Raw genomic sequence first — 20,407 nt, 5'->3', positions numbered from 1 at the left:
CATGGTGCGTACTACTACTTTTTCTTTCACCATATTTTATTGATTTCAGATATAACAGTACTAAGGACAGAATGACATTATTACCCACCCCTCTTCTACTTAACGTTCTTGCATTTAATATGGGGATCTCAAACGACAACAACTGCCCCATACAGGGGTCTCACAATGCTCAAGTTCCAGTAAATGTAGCAGCTATGGTTCAATGTTAACATAATTTTGCAATTTTGGAGGCAGTGGTTCCAGAATCACATGCAGCTCTGAGGAGGGCTTGATTTAGCTTCCTCCAGAACCCTGATGTGTGTGATCGCAGGGGCTTTACAAGTGAAGAGGAGGGAAATATTCAAATGGGCAAAATGTGCATGCCACAAATTCCTTAATTTGTGTGTGTGTGTGTGTGTGTGTGTGTATATATATATATATATTATCCCTAGTTAAACTAGAATTCAGGAGAAATGGAATACAGGGTAGAGGGATCCAATAAAGAAATGGGCTCCGGGAAAATATGCTCGTTCCTTTAAAACATTTTAATAGACTGCATGCTTAAATGCTATGTTATGATTTACTTATATATTGCTTTTTAATTCAAAGGTCCCAAAGCAATGAATAGCATAGTAATACAAATGAAAAACTCAACAAAAGTGCATTCAAAACAATGTAAAATAGTAAAATCACAAAATGAATCCAACTGGAAGCCAATGCATTTCCAGGCCCAATTCAAATTGCTACCTTTAACCTATACCTGAAGGAATTAGCTCTTCCCAAAGAAGACTATGCTGGCCTTAAGATCATCTACAAAGGCACTCCCCAGAGTGCCCTATCTATAGGGAGTGTAGAGGGAGGGCAACAATTGAAGGGGTCTTTTGGGCGACAGTCCCTGTCAATGGAATGCATTCCTTAAGAGAGCTTGCCTGCACCTTCTGTGTTAGGTGAAGACATTTGTTCCCACCCATCCCAGTCTTTTTAGTAATTTTTATCATCTTTATTAGCTTACAGCAGTTAAGTTATTAGGGTTCAAACCAATACCTCATTCTTGTCAATAGTTTTAATGTGGTTCATTGGGATTGCTGCTTTGATTTAAGTATGGAAGTTTTCTTGTATACAGCTTTCTATAATGGAGAGGCAGGTTCCTGAGATTTTTATATGATATGCATTTGTATTTACACATTTTAAATCATACATTTGTTTTGCATATTTTAAGCCACCTAAAGGTTCAGTTGACACAAATTTAAATATATTGCAATAATAAATATAATGCTTATCATCACCATCACCATCACCATTCTTTCATTTTAGGGCTAGTGACAGGAGAGCATTCTCTACCCTTGAGGGCCAACTCCTGCATCTACTGCATCACTGTTGCAGTGTGGAGATTTCAATTACAGTGGTACCTCGGGTTAAGTACTTAATTCATTCCAGAGGTCCGTTCTTAACCTGAAACTGTTCTTAACCTGAAGCACCACTTTAGCTAATGGGGCCTCCTGCTGCTGCCGCGCCGCCAGAGCACAATTTCTTTTCTCATCCTGAAGCAAAGTTCTTAACCCGAGGTAATATTTCTGGGTTAGCGGAGTCTGTAACCTGAAGCATATGTAACCTGAAGCGTATGTAACCCGAGGTACCACTGTACAGGCTGCACTGTTTAAATACAGCTATGTATAGTTTTCACTTGTGAGAAAAGTTTGTGTACATTCAAGTCTCATGGTCATTTGTACATTTTCCAACAACAACCTCAGAATCTGGCTCTGGTTAAACTTAGAGCAATGTAGAATTCCAGTTTCTCCAAATCCGCGTAATGCTGACTTTAAAGGCATACAAAATTGTTCTGAAATTTACTGCTCAGCTATCATCTCCTTCGCAGTTAGGATTGCATTCCACTGGAATCTGCCTGGAATGTCTTTGGAGTTTACTTCACACCGCTGCATTTTGAAGCCATCTGGGTAATGTACAAATGGCTGACTATCCACCACACTGTGCTCCTAGTATGGACGGAGGGTCAGAGGGATACTGGGTCAAGTTCTTATAGTCAATGGAAAGTGGCTTCTGGAATTACCACCTCAACATAATATGACTGGAACCAGCTGCCTGAAAGGATGTCATAATGCTGTAAATGCATGGCATGAATATGCCCTAAATCAGCAAGTCAGACAGCTAAACTGGACATGGCACTTTGAAGCCACAACAGCTTTTCTCTCTGCTCCCCAAGAATTGGATATTATTCTCTCCCCCTTAGAGAAAACGCAATGACAATTGTGTTCTCTTTTGAACAAAAGCACTCCTACAGCTGGAGGGTTCTCCTTCCACCGACTCCATGATCAGGTGTTTCCTCATTAAGCCTCTGCAAATTGACTGTAATTGCTTCAATTTTCTGTTCGGCACCAGAAAATGAATTCAGTGCCCTGTCTCATTTCATGTTCATTAGGTTTAGCCTCCTAATTTTTTATTTATGTGATATTAAGCACTGCTGACAGAATTTACACAGACTATTACCTCAGAGCGTCTTTACATAAATATGAAGTGCAGTCACAGTGCCAGCCTAAGGCGTTTTGGCACCTGAAAAAGTTAGAGTCACGCCCTGTGCTGCTCTTGATTGGGGTCCATTTTTTTAAAAAAAAGGAAATTGAGACATTGAGGCCTAAGCTGGAAGTAAAAGGGGGGGGGGAGGCCTACCAACCCACTGCAATCTGCTTTCGTATCATGACAATGCTGTCTGTGGGCCAGCATAAAGGGGCAGTTGTGCTAATGAGTTAAAGCTGGGAAGTATTGCCAAAACTGACTGCAAAAATGTTTTAAGCTGACTTCTGTTACAAGGCTGCAAAACAACACCCAGCATTATAGAGACCCTATTTTCCTTTGTTAGAAACTCCTGCAGGTTCAACTCTGGCCAGGATCAAAAGAATAGCAAAACTAATTCACTGAGTCCAAGGGATTTTAAAAGATTATTTTGCCTACCACACAACAGAGCAAACTACTTTAGAAACTGGATAGTATTACAAAAGCAGCTTGTGATATGGAAGGGAGTCAGCAGTTAAAACGGGGCAGGCGGGGGACGGGCAGTAGAAAAGATCAACAGGAACAGCACAGGACCTTTTAGGAGAGTGGTCCCAGTCTTGGTTTATGAAGTGCTTTATTAATCACTTTGAGAGGCCATAATTACAATATGCAACTCTATAAATAAATAAATAAATATTCCCATCTATTTATTGCATTTATCTCTCGTCTTTTTCTCTAAGAAGCTAAAGCTGGCGCACATGGTTTTCTACCTCCTCATTTAATCCACACAACAACCCTGTGAGGTAGGTTATGTTGGGAGGCAATGACTGGCCATCCATAGGGTCTCTATCTTGTTAGGATGCAGGTGTGGTTTATTAGGTTTCATTCAGCCCATGATTTTATCAAGGCACTGGTTTTGAACATGTACAGTCTCTCCCAGTTCAGGGAAATAATGTTGGGTATTTTGTTTTATTGTCTAAAATGGCAGGAGAAAACCTCAAAATGGTATCAATCAGCATATAATCACTGCCCCAAATCTTCTAATGGCCACTCCCAGTGGCTTCATATAAATATTAAATAGCACTGGGGACAAAAATCATACTCTGCAGGTTAACCGCCAGGGGTCCACAGATACCGTACAATAGTGCTTCTAACCCTCAACAGTCCAGATGAAATCAAAAGCTGCAGAGAGATCAAGGAAAATAAACAGGGCTGTACTCCCCCACCATCTCTCCTGAATAAGGTCATCCATCAGACCGACTAAGGCCAATTCAGTCCCCAAACCAGGCTTGAACCCAGACTGAAATAGGTCAGTTTTATCCAAAAGTGTTTGCAGCTGAACTGCCACTACTCACGCATTGCTTATTTTAGCCCATACATAAACTGAGAAATGGAATATTAAAAGAGTTCTGTTATCAGTTATAATTTACCTGTTGTATAATTTATCATAGTTTTCTTTTAAAAGGTCCCTCTCTTTTTCCAAATCATTAATTCTATCTTGAAGCTGGAATGAAGACAAACGTTGTAAGTGATGCAATTAAAAAGCAACATTACCGACACTAGTAAAGCTTTCTGAATAGCTGCACGCATGGTTGTGCTTTCTGGCAGTCAGTGGCCGGTAAGCTTTGACATTACCAGTGACTGCCCTGATATCACAAAAGAGCATGGCAGATTGGGATGGTGCAAAAATCAAGATTTGCAAAACGTTTTCATTAACGCAGGACAATTTCTATTTTTGTAAGGTTTTTCTCCTTTTTTAATATCAACCAAACATTAGTGCATTGGGTCGACACATTTCACCTGTTTTATAGGTAGAGATGGCTCACAAGGTGGGGGCAGATCTGCTACGCTGCCTTCTTGGCAGGTGGCTGTTGCTTACCAAGAAGAAGAGGAGTCAAGCGGTGGGAAGGTTGACGTGGTGCAAAAGAACTGATGGAGCCAATCTGGTACTCCTTCTGGTGCATTTGCACCACGGTGCCCTCTTCATCCCAACAGTGACTCACCTGCCGGGAAGCTAGTGTACTGGCTTGGCCCCATCTTGCAAGTTGCTTCTGTCTATAGGTGAAATTTAGATGGTGTTTGCCACCTTTAATGCAATCATCATGTATTAGGATGAATGCAGCACCTTGAAATGGTCCGACTGCAAGCTTGACCTTACATGGGTGTTCAAAGACTGCTCAGAGGCATATAAATACTACTGTAGGTTAACAACAGAGTGTTAAGTGCTATAAATCCACCAGCTGTGCAGTCATAAGCCAAGTAAGACCAGAATGTTTGCATTATTGGGAGTCCTCTCACGACTTGGTCCGGGATACTACGCCCAGTTTAAAGGATTGTGCAAAGACTGTGCTCTTCCCAACCCCCAGCCCCCAAGGATCTCACCTCTTCTAAGCGTCGCTTTGAAAAATTTGTGGCCTGTAACTCACTCTCGAGGTGGAGGCACTTGGAACGTTCTTCTTTAAGTTGCAAATTGAGTTCGTCCCCCTTTGCCATGAGTGCATTGTGGCTTGCTTTAAGATTTTTTTGGTTCTGTGGAGGAGACCAGAGAAGGCAGCTGAAGTTGGGTCTGGGTGAGTAACATTAGGCTGCGGTCACTATTCTTGGATGGATTGAGTCTAAAGGTTTCCTCCAGCAACCTTTAAAGTGTAATCTCAATCCAGTCAACAGGAGATGCTCTTGCCATGTTTTTGACACAATGTCATTAAGTTACACAACAGCAACGAAGAGGGTGGAGGGTGTTCCTCCCTCCTCCAGCACGCTAACCACTCCCAGTTCAGCTGTGATGAGCAGGACCAAGACAGACATCTGTTTAGCAATTAAAGCATTTTGCTGTGGTTCTTGTGGTTTGGACACGCTGACCCAAAACACTACAGTAGCAAGCAAAAATGAACCTGACCACAAATATGTCCATGCAGCTCTTGTCATTTTGCTGCTAACCCACCAGCTGATGTTTCGTTTGCCTTCTTAATTCCTTCCAAGGGAGCTGCATTAAGATTTAATTAAAAGAAATTCTGTGTCTCTTTAAAATTTGATTCTGCACTTCTGTGCGACATCTGAACTATTGAGCTGCACTCAACATTTCAAAAACATGCACCTCTGTTTATTTTGCTTTGGAAACTGTTGCACACACCACAATTTGCAAGGCTTTGATAAGCATTTAAGTCTTCTGAAAATAATTTCACTCTATAACTCCCTTACAAATGTATGCGGTTGCTGTGCTGTGGTGCTTCAGCTTTGTCTGCTATGTCATATTATCATAATGATAAGCAGTGGACAAAAATGATAAGCAGTGGACAAAAAAAATCCAGATTTTCCATCCTAAGTAACAGTAGTATTGCTGGTACAGAGGTCTGCATATGCTGAGTTGTGTCTGCTGAGATATGCCCAAAAGCTGCATGCAAATGTGAGCTGCATCATTAATTCTGGTGGAGAGAGCAGATCTAAGCAGAAGGTATAGGAAGCATCTAAAATGCTACACTGGGATTTGCTGATCAGGATTAGAAATAGAGCAGGCCATGTTTTATGGAGAGAAACCTCCTACCAATTCAATTCCTTGGCATTTCCAGTTTGAAGGCTTGGTGAAGGATATGCTGCAAAGGGTAGGCTTTACTGAAGAAGATGGACAAATAGACCAACTAAGCATCAGGCAGCTCTTAGCACCTTAACATTACGAAAGACCATTCAGCACTTGAAGAACCTGGGAGGTGGAGTGTGATTCTGCACTAATTACAACTGAAATTCAACTAACTTTTAACTACTTTCTTCTGTGCAAACATGTATAGGATTGCAAGGTTAGTATAAATTCCCATTTATTTCTTAGTGTATTATAAACATTCTTAGCTAGCCTTCATTTACTGCTCAATCATCATACCATCTACTAAGAAGTAAGTTGCCCTGAGTTCATGGGAACTTACTTCCTGCTAAGTGTATATAGGTTTGAAGTCTTAAATTTCCAGATCTGTATCATACTTTTGGTGAAGAAAGAAGTACCTCTCTAAAGAAGTTTATTCCGTATATAACCCCACCTGGAGTTCTGGTGCACAAGTTTACAGTTCTAGCTGAAGTCTTTGCCTACCTCCTGAAGCTGAAGAAATCTTTCCTCCATTGCTGCAAACTCATTGCTCTTTTCCACCAATTGTTTGTGGAGCTTGATCATTTCAACATTGTCCCGTATGCTTAACCTACAAAATGGCATGTTCAAAAAGAAAGTAATTGTCAGGTTTATGGTACAATAATAGTCGAGTCACCTTGTTAATTTTGCCTTGGAAAACTTAAAACCCTTCACACCTTCCTAATTCCAAAACACAACTGGGGAGAGGTGTATGTATAACATCTAAAACAATTCCTTTCCTTAAAATTAACATTATAGGTTGTTAAATAAATACACATTTTTACAGTATGAAGATATTTGAACATTACTCATTATCTGGATGTATTGGTTTATGCTTATCAAACTTCGGTGGAGCCTATGGTAAAAGGAGCAGTATTATACTTACAATAGGAAGAGAGAAAAAAACACTTTCTTCCAAAACTTTGGTGTTAGAGAATTACTGTTTAGTGGAGCATTATCCAGGAACGTAACCCCTTTCCAAGTATTTCCAAGGCAAGCGGCTTAGCATTTTACACAGATAATGCCCCGAGATTGGCATTCAAATTAGCTGCAGATGTATCTTTAACAATGACCATCTTGACCGAAATTCTATATGGCTGAGATTCTGTTATATATTTTCCCTGCTGAGATTCAATTGAAAATTCACTATTTAATCTTGTTAAAAGTCATCACGCAGCTAACTACAGATATACTTTCAAAAACCTATCCCTTGAACGGTGCAGGGTGACCTCATTATTATTGTTTTTGCATGTATTTCAACCAAAAAATGTTTTAAAGGAAACCCCTGAATTGATCTTAACTGCTAATGCCAAATAAAGCATGATAAACATCAGAACAGAATCTCACATCTTGAAATACATTGTTTCTCCTCTAATACTTATCTGTTATAGACAGACTGGAAAAATTGTACCAGTGCCATGCTGGAACCAGAAAATAGACTACAAAGCTTACACATCTGTAAACCAGCTGAGAACTTGAAATACTTTTAAAAAAATATTTAATTCTTTTGAAACTCATGGTCCATTGTGTTTTGCCATTACCTAGTCAACTGCCCTTACAGAGAAGATTAAAAAGCTCGCAAACCAGGAATCCGGTTTATTGCACCCTTCATATAAATAGATGTAGCAAGTAGAGGAAACATTTTTGCCTGATGCTAAACACTAAAAACTCTAATGCCATTTCATGTTCTTCTGAATCTTGTTTCTCACATCAAACAAATAGCAGGGATAGCTTCAAAAGAGATTTTACAGGAGTTTCTCTCCCACCCCGCCCTATTTTTGAATAAAAGGAGTTGAGAAGAATGACATTTATGATACATGCAGATCTAAGCCAAATGTCTCCTGACAATTGACATTAACTAGTATGTACCACAGTGCCTAACTCTTTGGTAGTGTTCAGACCTAATGGGGAACCATGGTCTCCCACCAGCAGAACAAAGTACAGCGAGTCTGAGGCTCTCACACTTTCTTTCCTCCTCTCCTTTTCTTTTGCATGCCAGGAGGGAAGAGGTGGAAAGCTTATTCTTTTGACTTTAAACTAACCACAGTTTCCCATTACACCTAAACTCAGGGAACTGTCATTTGTTAGACGATGGTTTGTGAGAAAGTGTCAGAACCATACAGATTCATTTCAGATTCTGGCTTGTTGTCACAAACCAGAGTTTAAGCTAGGGCTCCCCACTTTTTGGCCCCTGAGGAACATTTGAAAATCTAAGAAACAGCAGAAACTTCCATTTTAAAAAAGAAAAAAACTGACATTGCTCAGAACTTCCCACAACTTGAAGCAGACAAACACCTAAATAAAGCACAAACAAATAAAGTAGGGCAGCTCCCAATGACCCAAAACATAGAAAAAGAAAACCAGAGGGTGTTGGAATGGTAGTCCCAAAGGAGTGTACATGAGGGAGCTATGGTGCCCAAGAGCTTTAAATGAACCAAGGTTGCCTAAGTAGCTTCCAATCACATTTTTAAAGGTGCAAAAGAAGAAGGTAAAGGAAATGGGGGAAGACAACGACACAGCCCAGGGCTTGTAGTAGCCCTTTCTTGCAAGCTTTCGTGCTAGCCATCCAAAACCAGAGAAACTAAGAGGTTTTCCTTTTGACTGGATAATATTCCCATCTTGCCTTTCTATGTTTTTGGTCTAAATCATCTTGACCCAAAGCACTGCAGATTAAGTGACCTTAGGGAATGCAAAAATGGAACTGAGTAGAATTAAAATATATTACCGTGAGCACAAGTACCCATGCAAATGATAGAACCTAGGAATGTTGTTAAGAAAACAAGACTCCAGATGGACAATTCATGAGCCATGTTTTGCCAACATGAAAACATCTGTTGTTCTGAACAATCTGGGATGACCCGAGCCATCTACATGCAACCTATATTGTCCGGATTGCTTCTTCTGCACAGCAAGGTCCTGGTGAGATTTCATGCTGGGATGATCCAGGGTTGATTTTTTTTGCTGTGCATGTGTGAGAGGGAGATCTTGCAGCAGTTTACTGTGGCAACAAACAAGCATGGAATATGGGTTCCGAGCTTGCATTTCTAGTGCTATCAGGTCCTGCTGCCAATTTGCTGTAGACACTATACCAGTGCAGGAATTTGTAAAATCATTGTTCCAGTCTTCCCCACCATTGGCAGCATTCACTTCTCATAACCTCCCCACCCCCCACCCATATGGTAAGCAACTTTGCTCATTTGAGCCTTGGAGACATGATGGGAGTCCATTCATTTGCATGCATTTAATTGGGTTTGATTGGCACTGTTAGTTCTGTCATCAAGAAAGCGACCCTAGTATATCAACTGGCCAGTAACAGGTAAAGTAATACCTGATGTCCCCTGTGCAAATGCTTGCAAGAGCACCACAATAAAACCGAGTGCAAGTAAATCAGTTACTTTACTGTCACACGATTGGGTTCAACTTATGAGCTGAGAGCATTTCCATCCCATTTTACCGTTGGCCAGTTGCCTGCTGCTCTTTCAGCTGCAGGAGAGCTTCTTCAAACTCCTCTTCCTTCTTCCGTATTTCGCTTCTGAGCGTTTCCACGGCCTGCGCCAACTCCTCATTGTGCACCCGTTGAGACTCAACCACATTCTCCCTGCAACATTCAAAGCGCTTTGAGTTTGTCAGTTAAAAAGTGGAAGCTTTACGTTTAACATAATGGGAAACTAGAATGAAACACATGTTCTGCCAGGTATATAAATGTTTACAAGAGGTTTACTTCTTACTGGTCCCACTGAAGCCACCCAAAGTTGAGAAGGCTATATGAAACAGGCAAAGAAACTGTGGTATGACAGGCTAGGTTTTTGTTAAGGCAACAAAGCTTTCTAAATTGAAACCCAAAATTTACAGCTCCATCCTTTAGGAATTCTTCCCAGGGCAACTTTTTTCTAAGGCAGTTCTTCATTGTCACAGAGGATTCTGATCTAGGGTGTCACGTTAGTTCACAAGCGCTGGGCCTCACAAATGCAGTGAAGTAAATCCAGTTTATAGTGACTCCACACTGATCTATCAGTAGTGTGAACAAGCCCTTGTTTATTTATTTATTTACCAAACAAACAAACAATCAAAAAACAAAAATAAACCCTCCCAAGTGCTTTAAAAAAATCTAAAATAAAACATTAACATTACTGATACAAAAGAGTATCTAACAATATTCAAAAAGTGATTAAAACCAATAACTACTCGCTGAAAAGAAATAAAACACACATCTGGATAGGCTTGCCAAAACAAAAATGTTTTAAACAGGTGCTGAAAATCGTACAGGGAATGGACTTGCTTGATGTCAATAGGCAGTGAGTGCCAAAGTATAGGTGCTGACACGCAAAAATATCAATTTCTTACAAGTGCAGAATGAGTATTATGTGGCAACTGTAATGTTGCCTGTTCCGCAGACTGAAGCAGTCAAGTAGGCTTATATGGGGTAAAGTGATCCCGCAAGTAAATTAGTCCCAAGCTTTTTAGGGTTTTCTATACCAATAATAACAACCTGAATTTGGCCCAGTAGCAATAGGCAGCCAGTGCATCTCTCTGAGCAGAGGTGCTATATGCTGACAGGGCCTTACTCCCTGCCAGCAACCATGCTGTCGCATTCTGCCCTGACTGCAGCTTCTGGAAACCCAGCCGTGAAGTCACATGAACACCCGTGGTCAAGCTCTCCTAGTCCAGGAAAAACCGCACCTGCTGCACCAGACCCAGCTGATCTTCTTTTAGGGAAGTTTGTCCATCATTACTGATGTTTGCTTTGATAACCCACTTTGACACTTATCAGAAGAAGTGGAGAGTTCTCCAGAACACACTTTGAAGGACAGCCTGCATATATAAATGCTCAAGTCTTGAGAGGTCAGGGGTCTTATTTTCTTGTTCACCATTAGGAAGGATGAGGTTGGTGGCCTCAGGGACAGAGACTTTTCCATAGTGTCCTCTACGAAACAGTGGGTATATCCGGAATCACTGTTCACTACGTCTGTTTGCGGACCACTTCGGCAGCATTGGACATCATAAACAAAGCTTTATGCCTAGTTTTCATCAGGTAAGAATCTGACCCATTGCTTCTTTCAGAGACTTGCATAGTCTACAAAGACTTTCAGAGACTTATAAGACTTATGTTTATTTGGTTCTATGTTTTCTATTTGGTTTCTCATATTGTTCAATGTTCCGTATAGACTATATAAAGAGTTTATATTGATATTGCATTGTTGTACTTGGTCATTGTGTTGCCTTGGATATTACTGATAATTGTTTGCAACACAGAGGTTTAATTGTTTGGTTACTTAGTATGTTTTGTAACTGGTGTTTTTAAAAAGCTCTTGTTAATTGTAACACATTCTGGTTTTGATGTGGTGCTTTATTCTCCTTTGTAAGCTGCCTTGAGAAGACCTTGTCCTTCAAATGGTGGGATGTAAGGATCCCCAATAAATAAAATAAACACTTCGCTAGCTCCCAGTTATGAAAAGCATGAACGCTGCTACACTGTGTCAAAATAATTACAATTGATTGCTAAAACGATCAATTGCGTGTACAAAGTATTTTCGTTTCACTCCATGGCATCTCAAGATGAGTCTCCATGCTGCTTTTCGAATAACATTTATTTTAGTTTGGAAAGACTAACCATGGAAGATCTTTTTTTGGGGGGGGGGGATCTCCATGGGAGCTTCTAAGAGATAATTAGGATATTAAGATCTAAGAGATATTTAATAAATTGTAATGCTTCTGAATATGCATAAATTCACTGTATGACATACTGTCACCCACACATTTTTCATGTAAGTTATATGCTCATTATTGAGATTTCCATCAGACACGGTTATTTTGAACTAGCCTCTTGAGTTGTATTGTAATAAATTCGTGCTTGTCCTGTAGACCTGTACATATTTGAAACAAACTGTGCAACACTGGATATGAAAATGTTTATACTGTGTGCAACTATCAATTCAACAAATAAATATCATAAATATTCAACAAATAAATCCTGTGTATGCCTACTCAATAATTAGCCCTACTGAGTTCAATGAGTTAGGCTGCAAGCAGAACAGTAAGCCTCACTGAATGCAACAGGACTTAGGTAGACATGGTTAGAGTTTTAAGTAGACATGGCTAGAGTTGCACATGGTTACACTCACATAAGTCTGTATAGGACTGGAGGCTTAAGATGTTTACCATGTACCACTGAACAATTTGATAACTATTTGCCTAACCAAATGCAATTCCATAGGATAATGCCTAAACTTTTGCATAGGGAAATAATAATAAGCTAAGCCTGAATTATTCATTTTATGATACATTATTATCTTCGTGCTGCTGTTTAAAGATCTGTATTTATTTAGGATATTTTAAGATCTGTTTAAAATACATTTTTATATTGCAATTTTATTTTTTTTTGCAACTTATATGCAGCTTCGTTAACCCCTACAGAGGTGTATGGATAAAATCCTCCCCTGGTCAGAGGTTCAAGATGTGTTGTGAGTTCAAGTCCTGGCAACTGGAAAATCAGCAGATGTGCAATGTGGGGGGCTGAATGCTTAACATTTACTTAAGCTACAAAGCAGTGGTGGTGGGGGGAACAGTTATTACAAAAATATCAGGGCAGGAAAATGAGCTTTATTATCCCTAGGCAACACATTGCCAAAATATGAGAAGACCAGTGAAAGTCTTATTTCCTAAAATATTCTTAACAGGAGACTTTTTAAAAATCCTTCCTGAGGCAACCACAGATTTGTTCCACGGCATTTCAGGAGGTAGTGTCTTGTTATCTCTCTTTACTGCACTCTCCCCCACACTAAAAAGATTTTGTGAGCTGCCTACAGTTGGTACCTATTAAACTGACTAGCCTATATACGCCCCCAGTTCCTGTGACCATATGTTTTTCTATCAAAGGTGATTGACACAGGTGCTCAAAGCTGAGATCAAACAATATGAGAGCTTATTAACTTCAAATGCTGTGAAACTGGGTGTGTGTGGCATTTTCTTTTTTAACAGTCCGTTCTTTTTTCTTTTAAAAACCACCCTATTTTTGTTGTTGTTTATTTCATGAAAGTTTGACTATCCAAGGTACGCTGCTACAAGATTCTTCTGCCCAAAAGCATTAGTATTCATGAGTCATCTCAGGAATGAATCAACTCCTTGCGTATCTATAGCCAGTATCCCTCGGATAAAGAAAAGGAGCCCACCCCTGCCTGAAAGGAATGCCCAGTGTAAATGAACAGGGCGTATGCAGTCCAGTTTTAATTTCCTTTAGGCTGTCAGTTAACTGATGACACCAAGCAAATAGTTGACATCAGAAAATAAAGAAATATAGAAAAGTCATACAAGTTTCTTATCTCTGCTCTTGCTTCCTCAAGTAAGTTGTGTCCATACTTGGGGGGCAACCCTTGTGGAGATTTCAAAGGTCGGATTTCTACATCCTGCATTCTCATTCCTAAAAGAAGAAGGGAGTGGGTGGAATGAGAAAAATCAGAGAAGTATGTTTACTGAACAGTAAGTGACTAAAAGGAGAAAAAAAATAAGCAGTAATCACACATACTGAGCATTATCCTACTATATTTGTAACAGCCTTGAATTTAAGCTAGGGAAAGCCAACACAATGATCTCCAGAAGTTGTTAGACTACAATTCCCATCATTCCTCACTGATGACCAAGCCGGCAAGTGTCGATGGGAAATGGAGTCCAACAACATTTGGAGGACCATAGCTTTGCTACCCCTGTTTTATGGAGAAGGCCCAGAAACCAGTGACTTCATTTGCGGTTGCAATATATCTGGTCTGACCATTCTTCCATCTAGACAAAATTGCCAGTTGAATGGCAGCAGCTCTACACGGCATCACACAAAAGTATTTTTCCAGCCCTGCCCCTCCATATCCTTTCTAGCTTGAGATGCCAAAGAATCAAAGGCAAATCTGTGACCTTCTGCATGCAGAGCTCTATTGCTGGACTATGGCTCCCCTTTGAAGCTGAACTAAGTCAGGCCATTGGTCTCTCTAGCCTAGTATTTTCCTCTCTGACCATCAGTAGCAATTAACCAAGGCATCAGGAATGGACCTTTTCAAGCCCAGCTTTCATTTATGCCAGGGACTGGACCCAAGACCTTCCACATACAGAGCAACTGCTATACTGCTAATGGGTATTTAGATGTCAACATGTATTTTAATTTGAAGGCTGTACTCAACTAAGTACTAACCAGATGAGACCCACTGAAATTGATGGACCTAAATTAGTCAAGTCCATTCATTTCAGCACAACAATTTTAATATGGACCTTTTTAAGATTTGACTTCATTCATATTTTGGTTTTTTAAAACTTGTTTTTAACCCTTTTATTGACAGTTTTAATGCATATGTTATAGCCTTTGTAAACTGCTTCAAGGTTTTATTTACAATTAAGTGGCATATATGCTGTGTTAAATAAATAAATAGGCTTATTAAAAATGGTGGCATGGATCCAAAGGCCAGTGAGAATCATTCACAGCATACCCACTAGAGCTTTGGAGCTGTTTCCTCTAAAATGACAACCTTGCAATGTTACTTGACAATCCTCTTTTGAAGTTGAGGGGTGTTCCACAAACATTATGGCAATATGGCATGGAGGGCAGCTGCTATTCAAAGGAGAAAAAGTAAAACAAAACCCAGTGTGTACACTCATGCCTTTGGCAGCAAGTAGCTTTTTGGATCCTGGCCAGCTTGTCTAAATTCTAAACATAACAGCATACATTCCTCATTACAGTTAGAAGTCACTGCTGTTTTAGGCCACAGTTTTAGCAGGGAACAGATTCTGAAGGGCTTGTAGGAAAATGGGGTTACTACATTTGATTGCAACCAAGTTCTGGAAGCTCATGGAGATTTTAATTCGCATTAAAGCAGTTGTATTAGCCTATCCAGTGCTTGACTGTGATGTTCGAATGCTATGTTTCCTCCATTTACAAATACTTGGCATGCATTGGGCAAAGGCTTCGTTACTGCTCCAAACAGGGAGGAAAAGGAATTAAATTCAAAAGATGGGAGACGGCAAACAGTCTGCCCAATGCATCCCAAGGGGATAGAACTCATGTGATAAAAATAATAAGAAATTTCCTAGTACATGGAAGCAGGGATATAGCGGCAAACCTGGCTGTAACTATTAGGCACTGCTATCTATAACTGTGTGCCAAAAATAAATAAATATCAGAGCAACAAAGTAAATTATGCAAATGAATTGCATTAAGGGTGATAGCTAAGATAATTTTAATTTGCTTTCAAGGGTCCAGCTTTTACAAGAACCTACTTTTATTTATTTCATGGGCTGATAGATGGAAAGGAGGTAAATATATATGGTGGCATCCGATGCAAGTCCTATTCAGAGCAGACCCACCAAAGTTAATGGAAACAACTAACATAGGATAATTAATTTCAGTGGGACTACCCTGAATAAACTTTGTTGGATAAAACCCATAAAGATTTTGAGGATTTTAGGAGCAGCTGCAAATAAGTGTGCTGAAGCCAACTCCACCTTAAAATTGAGCACTTTATGTTTGGATACTATTTGACCTGTGAAATTTCAAGCTTTTATTCTCAAGGATGGAGAATCTGTGGCCCTCCAGATATTGCTGGGCACCAATTCTCATCAGCTCCAGCCAGTGTTGTCCCTCTGTGGACTGAAATATTTAAAAGACAAAAGCTAACAAACACAAACCCTTTTGATTCAGGGCTTGCTCCAATTAATCATGGCCAAGGTTTAATGTTACAAAGCATAGATGCCAAGGACCATCTTTAAGTTGACATTCCTAATCTTTCCCACACAACAGAGTATTCACAGAGTATTCCTCTTTTAAGAGGATGCCTGCTATGATAAATGAGTGTGCTGTCTGGAAACAAGCCATGTCTTCTGATTCAGAAGTTTTTATTCTAGCCACATGCTGACTTATGTAAATTCACTCAATTGGTTAATCAACTATGGAATGCTCTCCCCAGGGGGAAACACCTGGTGCCACCACTGGCTGCTTTTAGGCGCCAGGCAAAAACATTCATTTTCAGCCAAGCTTTTGAATGAACTCATCTGTTCATTTATCTACTTATTACATTTATACACCACTTTTTCCTCCATAGAGCTCAAAGCGGTATACATGGTTCTCTGTTGCCCATTTTATTCCCACAACAGTCAGCCATTAAGCTTCCTGACTGAGTGGGTATCCAAACCCTGGTCTTCCAGGCATAGTCTGATACTTGTCCTCTCTTAGTGGGTGAGATCTGTTAGGCTTCTTTTTATGTCTATCAATGTTTTTAGCTTTTATTTTGTTCTGGCGTTATACTGATTTAATTTTTTTGCATTGTATCAAAAGTCACTTTGTTTTTTAAATTTATATACTGCCCTTCATCTGAAGATCACTGGGCGGTTTACAGTATAAAACCACAAAAATACACCACATAATAATGAACAAAACAATACCGTCCAGCTTAAAAGGCCATAGATGGTATAATTAGCCAAAGGCCTGGGAGAAGAGGAATGTTTTCGCCTGGTGCCTAAAGATATGTAATGAAGGAGCCAGGTGAGCCTTCCTGGGGAGAGCATTGTATGAACAGGGAGCCACCACAGAATAGGCCTGTTCTTGTGTTGCCACCTTCTAGATCTCATAGTCACATGAAGAAGGGCCTCAGAAGATGGCAGTATCAGGCAGATGACAGTCCTCCCTCTGTCTTATCTCACCTGCTTCAACTGGCTTCTGGGACAGATGTTCCTTTGCCCAAGGGTCTGATCAGCACTGTTTCTCAAATAATTTGAACGTGTCAGGGTTTAAAAGGGGACAGCTTGCTCATGTACCTTTCTTTGCGCGCTCCTGGACGCCAACACCCTCCGCCGCTTTTTTGAGACCTGTGTTAATGCGCGCCTGGACATAACTGTAGGGCGTGTGCCGCGGGCCGTGAAGCTGGAGCTGCTGCTTGGTTGAAATGAGCCTGTTGCGGACAGCTTCGTTTTGCTTCTCCAGTTCCCGAACTTTCTCCTGCAGCTGCTCAATCACTTCCTCCATCTCCACATCCTGACCCAGCCGCTTGGGGCCGCCACCGACCTGCTCAGCTTTTTTCTTGTCGTTAACAAGTCGAATTAACTTGGTGGCCATTCTGGGGGGGGGGGAGTGTGGGGAGAGAGAGAGAGAGAGAGAGAGAATACAACTTATATAAGATGAAAAAGGTGGTGGTGGCGGCGGGGGGAATTAAGCATAAAAAACATTCTGTTGAAAGGAACATAATCACTGTGAAGACTTCAGTGCAGAACCTGAATAATAAATTTCAGGTTTTGATATAACTATTACTGCCTGTGAAGAACTCTTTGAAGATAATTGAAACCACTGGATAGCAATCTGCTTTATAGCACTGACAAATAACAGTTTCCTAAGGCTTATCATTTAAAGTTTAGTAAAAGGGAGGGACGCATATTTACTCCATATGCTGCTCAAATTTGGAACGCATGACCTTCCTGAGGAACTCTGCATGCTGTTAAGTATAGTTACAGATTGGGGATGTGGTGGGGCCACGTATAAAAGCTTCAGTCCCATATGATATTAAGCTATCCAACGCATGCTTACAATATGTAACACATTCCATTGATGTAGTGCTTCCAGTTTGAGTGCAAAAGTGGAGGACCGCCCCCCCCCCCCGAATTTCAGTTCTAAAAACAAGTAGGTGGGCAGGCTCAAAGGCAGGCCTTTAATAGCTCATGTCGCCTTGCTACATCTTACGCTTAGCAAATAATACCAGCGTGCTTAAGAGAGGTTTAACAGTTAGCCGTGGGATATAATTGGATGCAGGAGGTATGGTTTTCATCTAGCTTTAAAAGGATACAAATTTTGCTTTTGGCATCTCAAGAGTTGTACCTTTGATTTCTCTTAGTTTTGATAAACATGGGGAAGCCAGAACAAAAGACAGAGAGGGCACATGGGGGTGATGTAACATACAAGAGCAGAAAACACTTCCAGCAATGAATGGGGTTGCAGAGGGTTGGCGTGGGGTGGGGTGGGGGTGGGGGTGGGGTGGCGTTGGGGGGGGGGCTTCGGGGAAGGACTTGGCATACAAAGAAAGAAAAGGTGGCTTTGATGGAAGAGAGAAGTTCAAGACTTTACAAAATTGGTCGCACATCTTCAAGAGCCGTATCTACTTTATAGGGAGGCTTTTTTTCATTTTAAGAGATCCAGACGGGAGACTGAAAATAGAGACGCACTTCATTTGTTTGAAATGCTTTCCTTTATTTCAGTACAGTATACTGACAATCTTCTTATTTGAAAGAACAAACGTATACATGCGGAGGAAGTTAATAGCTTTGAGATGTCACAGAATAACTTACTCGCCTGTAAACTATTATCTAAAGCAGCCTTGTAAAATAGCCCCCAAAAGTTATTAGCTTGTGTTTTGTTTGGTTCTTTCCTCATCATCTACTTTTTACTCATGGAGGGGCTGGTTACAAGGTGGATGGAATGCTCTGTTCTGCCTAGGCTAGATCCTCTTAGGAGTAAAAAGCAGGGGAGTGAATCAGTGCGGCCTGCTTCCTCCAGCAGCCTGCCTGGTGTCTATTCCAAGTGAACAGCAAGGTGGTTAACCTCCTGTGCACCCAGCACAGAACTGTAGTGGACTGGCAGTGGAAGGCTGACGCCACAGCTGCCTACTCACTCAATTTCGATGTTGTATATTCAGTATGGGGCTTTGTCTCCTGCACGCCCAGCCCAGCGAGCTGGCAGCAAAGGCAGGGATTGTGCCACTTCTCCTCACCATATCTCCACACTAGACACCCTGGAGATTTGCCAGCAGTTTGTTTAGCATAGAAAGACAACAGGTTGGTGACGGAGGAAAGTAATACTCCTTCTCTCTGCAGCCAGCCCTCTTGGTTCTTATGCTGGATGCTTAGGAGTGACCTTGAGCTACTGTACTGCAGCAGGTTGATAGAAGAGAGACTGAGTGACCCTTCCTTCCTGTGGAAGCCCACTCATTTCATGGGAGGAAATTCCTAGTAGGTTACAGCAACCAGGAGAGTGGTTAAAATCCAAGGCTGTTCTCAAATGTGTAGCAGAAACAAAGAAAAATCTGTTTACAATGAGAATGAGTATCGAAGCCAATTGTAACAGTGGAGAAAATAGGTTAAAGACCAGTTAAGTTGCAGAAAGGGTGCTGCATCCCACATAAATGGCTGAATTTCAGTGTGTGTGTGTGTGTGTATAAAAAATAGTTATTATATGAACCACTTACAAATTTTCTTAGTATTGAGGAGTGTATAAATGTATTAAATAATAATAGCTGAAAGTATGTAAACAGCTTACCTAACCCAAGCTTATCTTTTACCATTCCACTGAGAGGCAAAGGTCCCCAAACTTTTGCTTTAGAAGAAGAAAAGGAAGTCTGACCTTTTAATCTTATCTTCTTGCTTATGTGCATGTTGCTTAAGTAAGAGGTTCTCCTCGTGCAAGCGAAAGTATCGGTCTTCCAGCTCCTCTCGGCTGATTCGCGAAATCCCATGTCGAGCCTTGACATTTAGGACCACTGATGGCTCTGCAACAGAGAGGATGTCTAAGGGACCATGTGGATTACGCATATTAGAAACTTGCTGAATATGGGCCTTACCACCATTTTCTCAGTTGCTGTTGGAACATAAAATGCTTCATGTTTTCTGTGGAGCCCTGGGTGATTGGAAGATGACTAGAGTATAACTGGCAAAAGACAGTCATTAAAAGATTTGGGGCATGAGGTCATCAGTATAGTGACAACATACAGCTCTATTCCTCAGTTTGAGGAGGAGTCCAGAATGACTGTGCGTGACCTGAATGCAGTAATGGACTAGATGAGGGTCAATAAACTTGCTGAATTCTTTTAAATTGGAGGCCCTGTGGCCAAGGGACACAGGCAATTTCCCTGTTCTCGATGGGGCTGGGCTCTCTCTGAAGGAACAAGTTATGTAGCATGGTGATGCTCCTTGATCTATTGCTGGCACTAGGGGATCAGGTCACCTCAGCGGCAAGGGGCACCTATGATCATCTTTGGCTGGTATGCCAGCTACAACTGTTCTTGGACAGGGATGACTTGGCCACAATGAACCATGCATGCATTGGTAACCACAGAGACAAGACTATTGTAATGTACTCTATGTGGGGATGCATTTAAGGCTGGTCCTGAATCTGGAGCAAGACCTGCTCACTGTGCCATAGCCTTCTGAAGTCCATCACATGGCAATGCATCAACAGGCCTATTCTGTGATAGCACCTATTCTACAGAACAGTCTCTATTACAAGTTTTGATTGTGGTGAATGCCCTTAATAACAAATGAACACAAAATGGTATAAAATGATTTCTCTTTATAGTA

At 40.8% G+C, this 20,407-nt stretch overlaps 1 protein-coding gene across 1 annotated transcript in view; it reads right to left on the bottom strand.

Moving 5' to 3' along the window:
• The window catches only part of RPGRIP1L (RPGRIP1 like), a 75,141-nt gene that overhangs the window by 51,958 nt on the left and 2,776 nt on the right, over positions 1-20,407 (bottom strand). The window contains exons 3-9 of the mRNA XM_081924152.1: positions 19,455-19,599; positions 16,886-17,184; positions 13,406-13,514; positions 9,552-9,695; positions 6,563-6,668; positions 4,870-5,016; positions 3,918-3,991 (exon numbers count right to left, since the gene is read on the bottom strand). Of these exons, the coding sequence (XP_081780278.1) occupies positions 3,918-3,991; positions 4,870-5,016; positions 6,563-6,668; positions 9,552-9,695; positions 13,406-13,514; positions 16,886-17,184; positions 19,455-19,599 (1,024 nt within the window). The remainder of the gene's footprint in view (positions 1-3,917; positions 3,992-4,869; positions 5,017-6,562; positions 6,669-9,551; positions 9,696-13,405; positions 13,515-16,885; positions 17,185-19,454; positions 19,600-20,407) is intronic.

The sequence above is a fragment of the Podarcis melisellensis genome, assembly GCF_964234715.1.
Source record: "Podarcis melisellensis genome assembly, chromosome: 8".
NCBI lineage: Eukaryota > Metazoa > Chordata > Lepidosauria > Squamata > Lacertidae > Podarcis > Podarcis melisellensis.
Note: the sequence above shows the minus strand (reverse complement) of the source record. Positions and strands in the feature narration are given on the sequence as shown.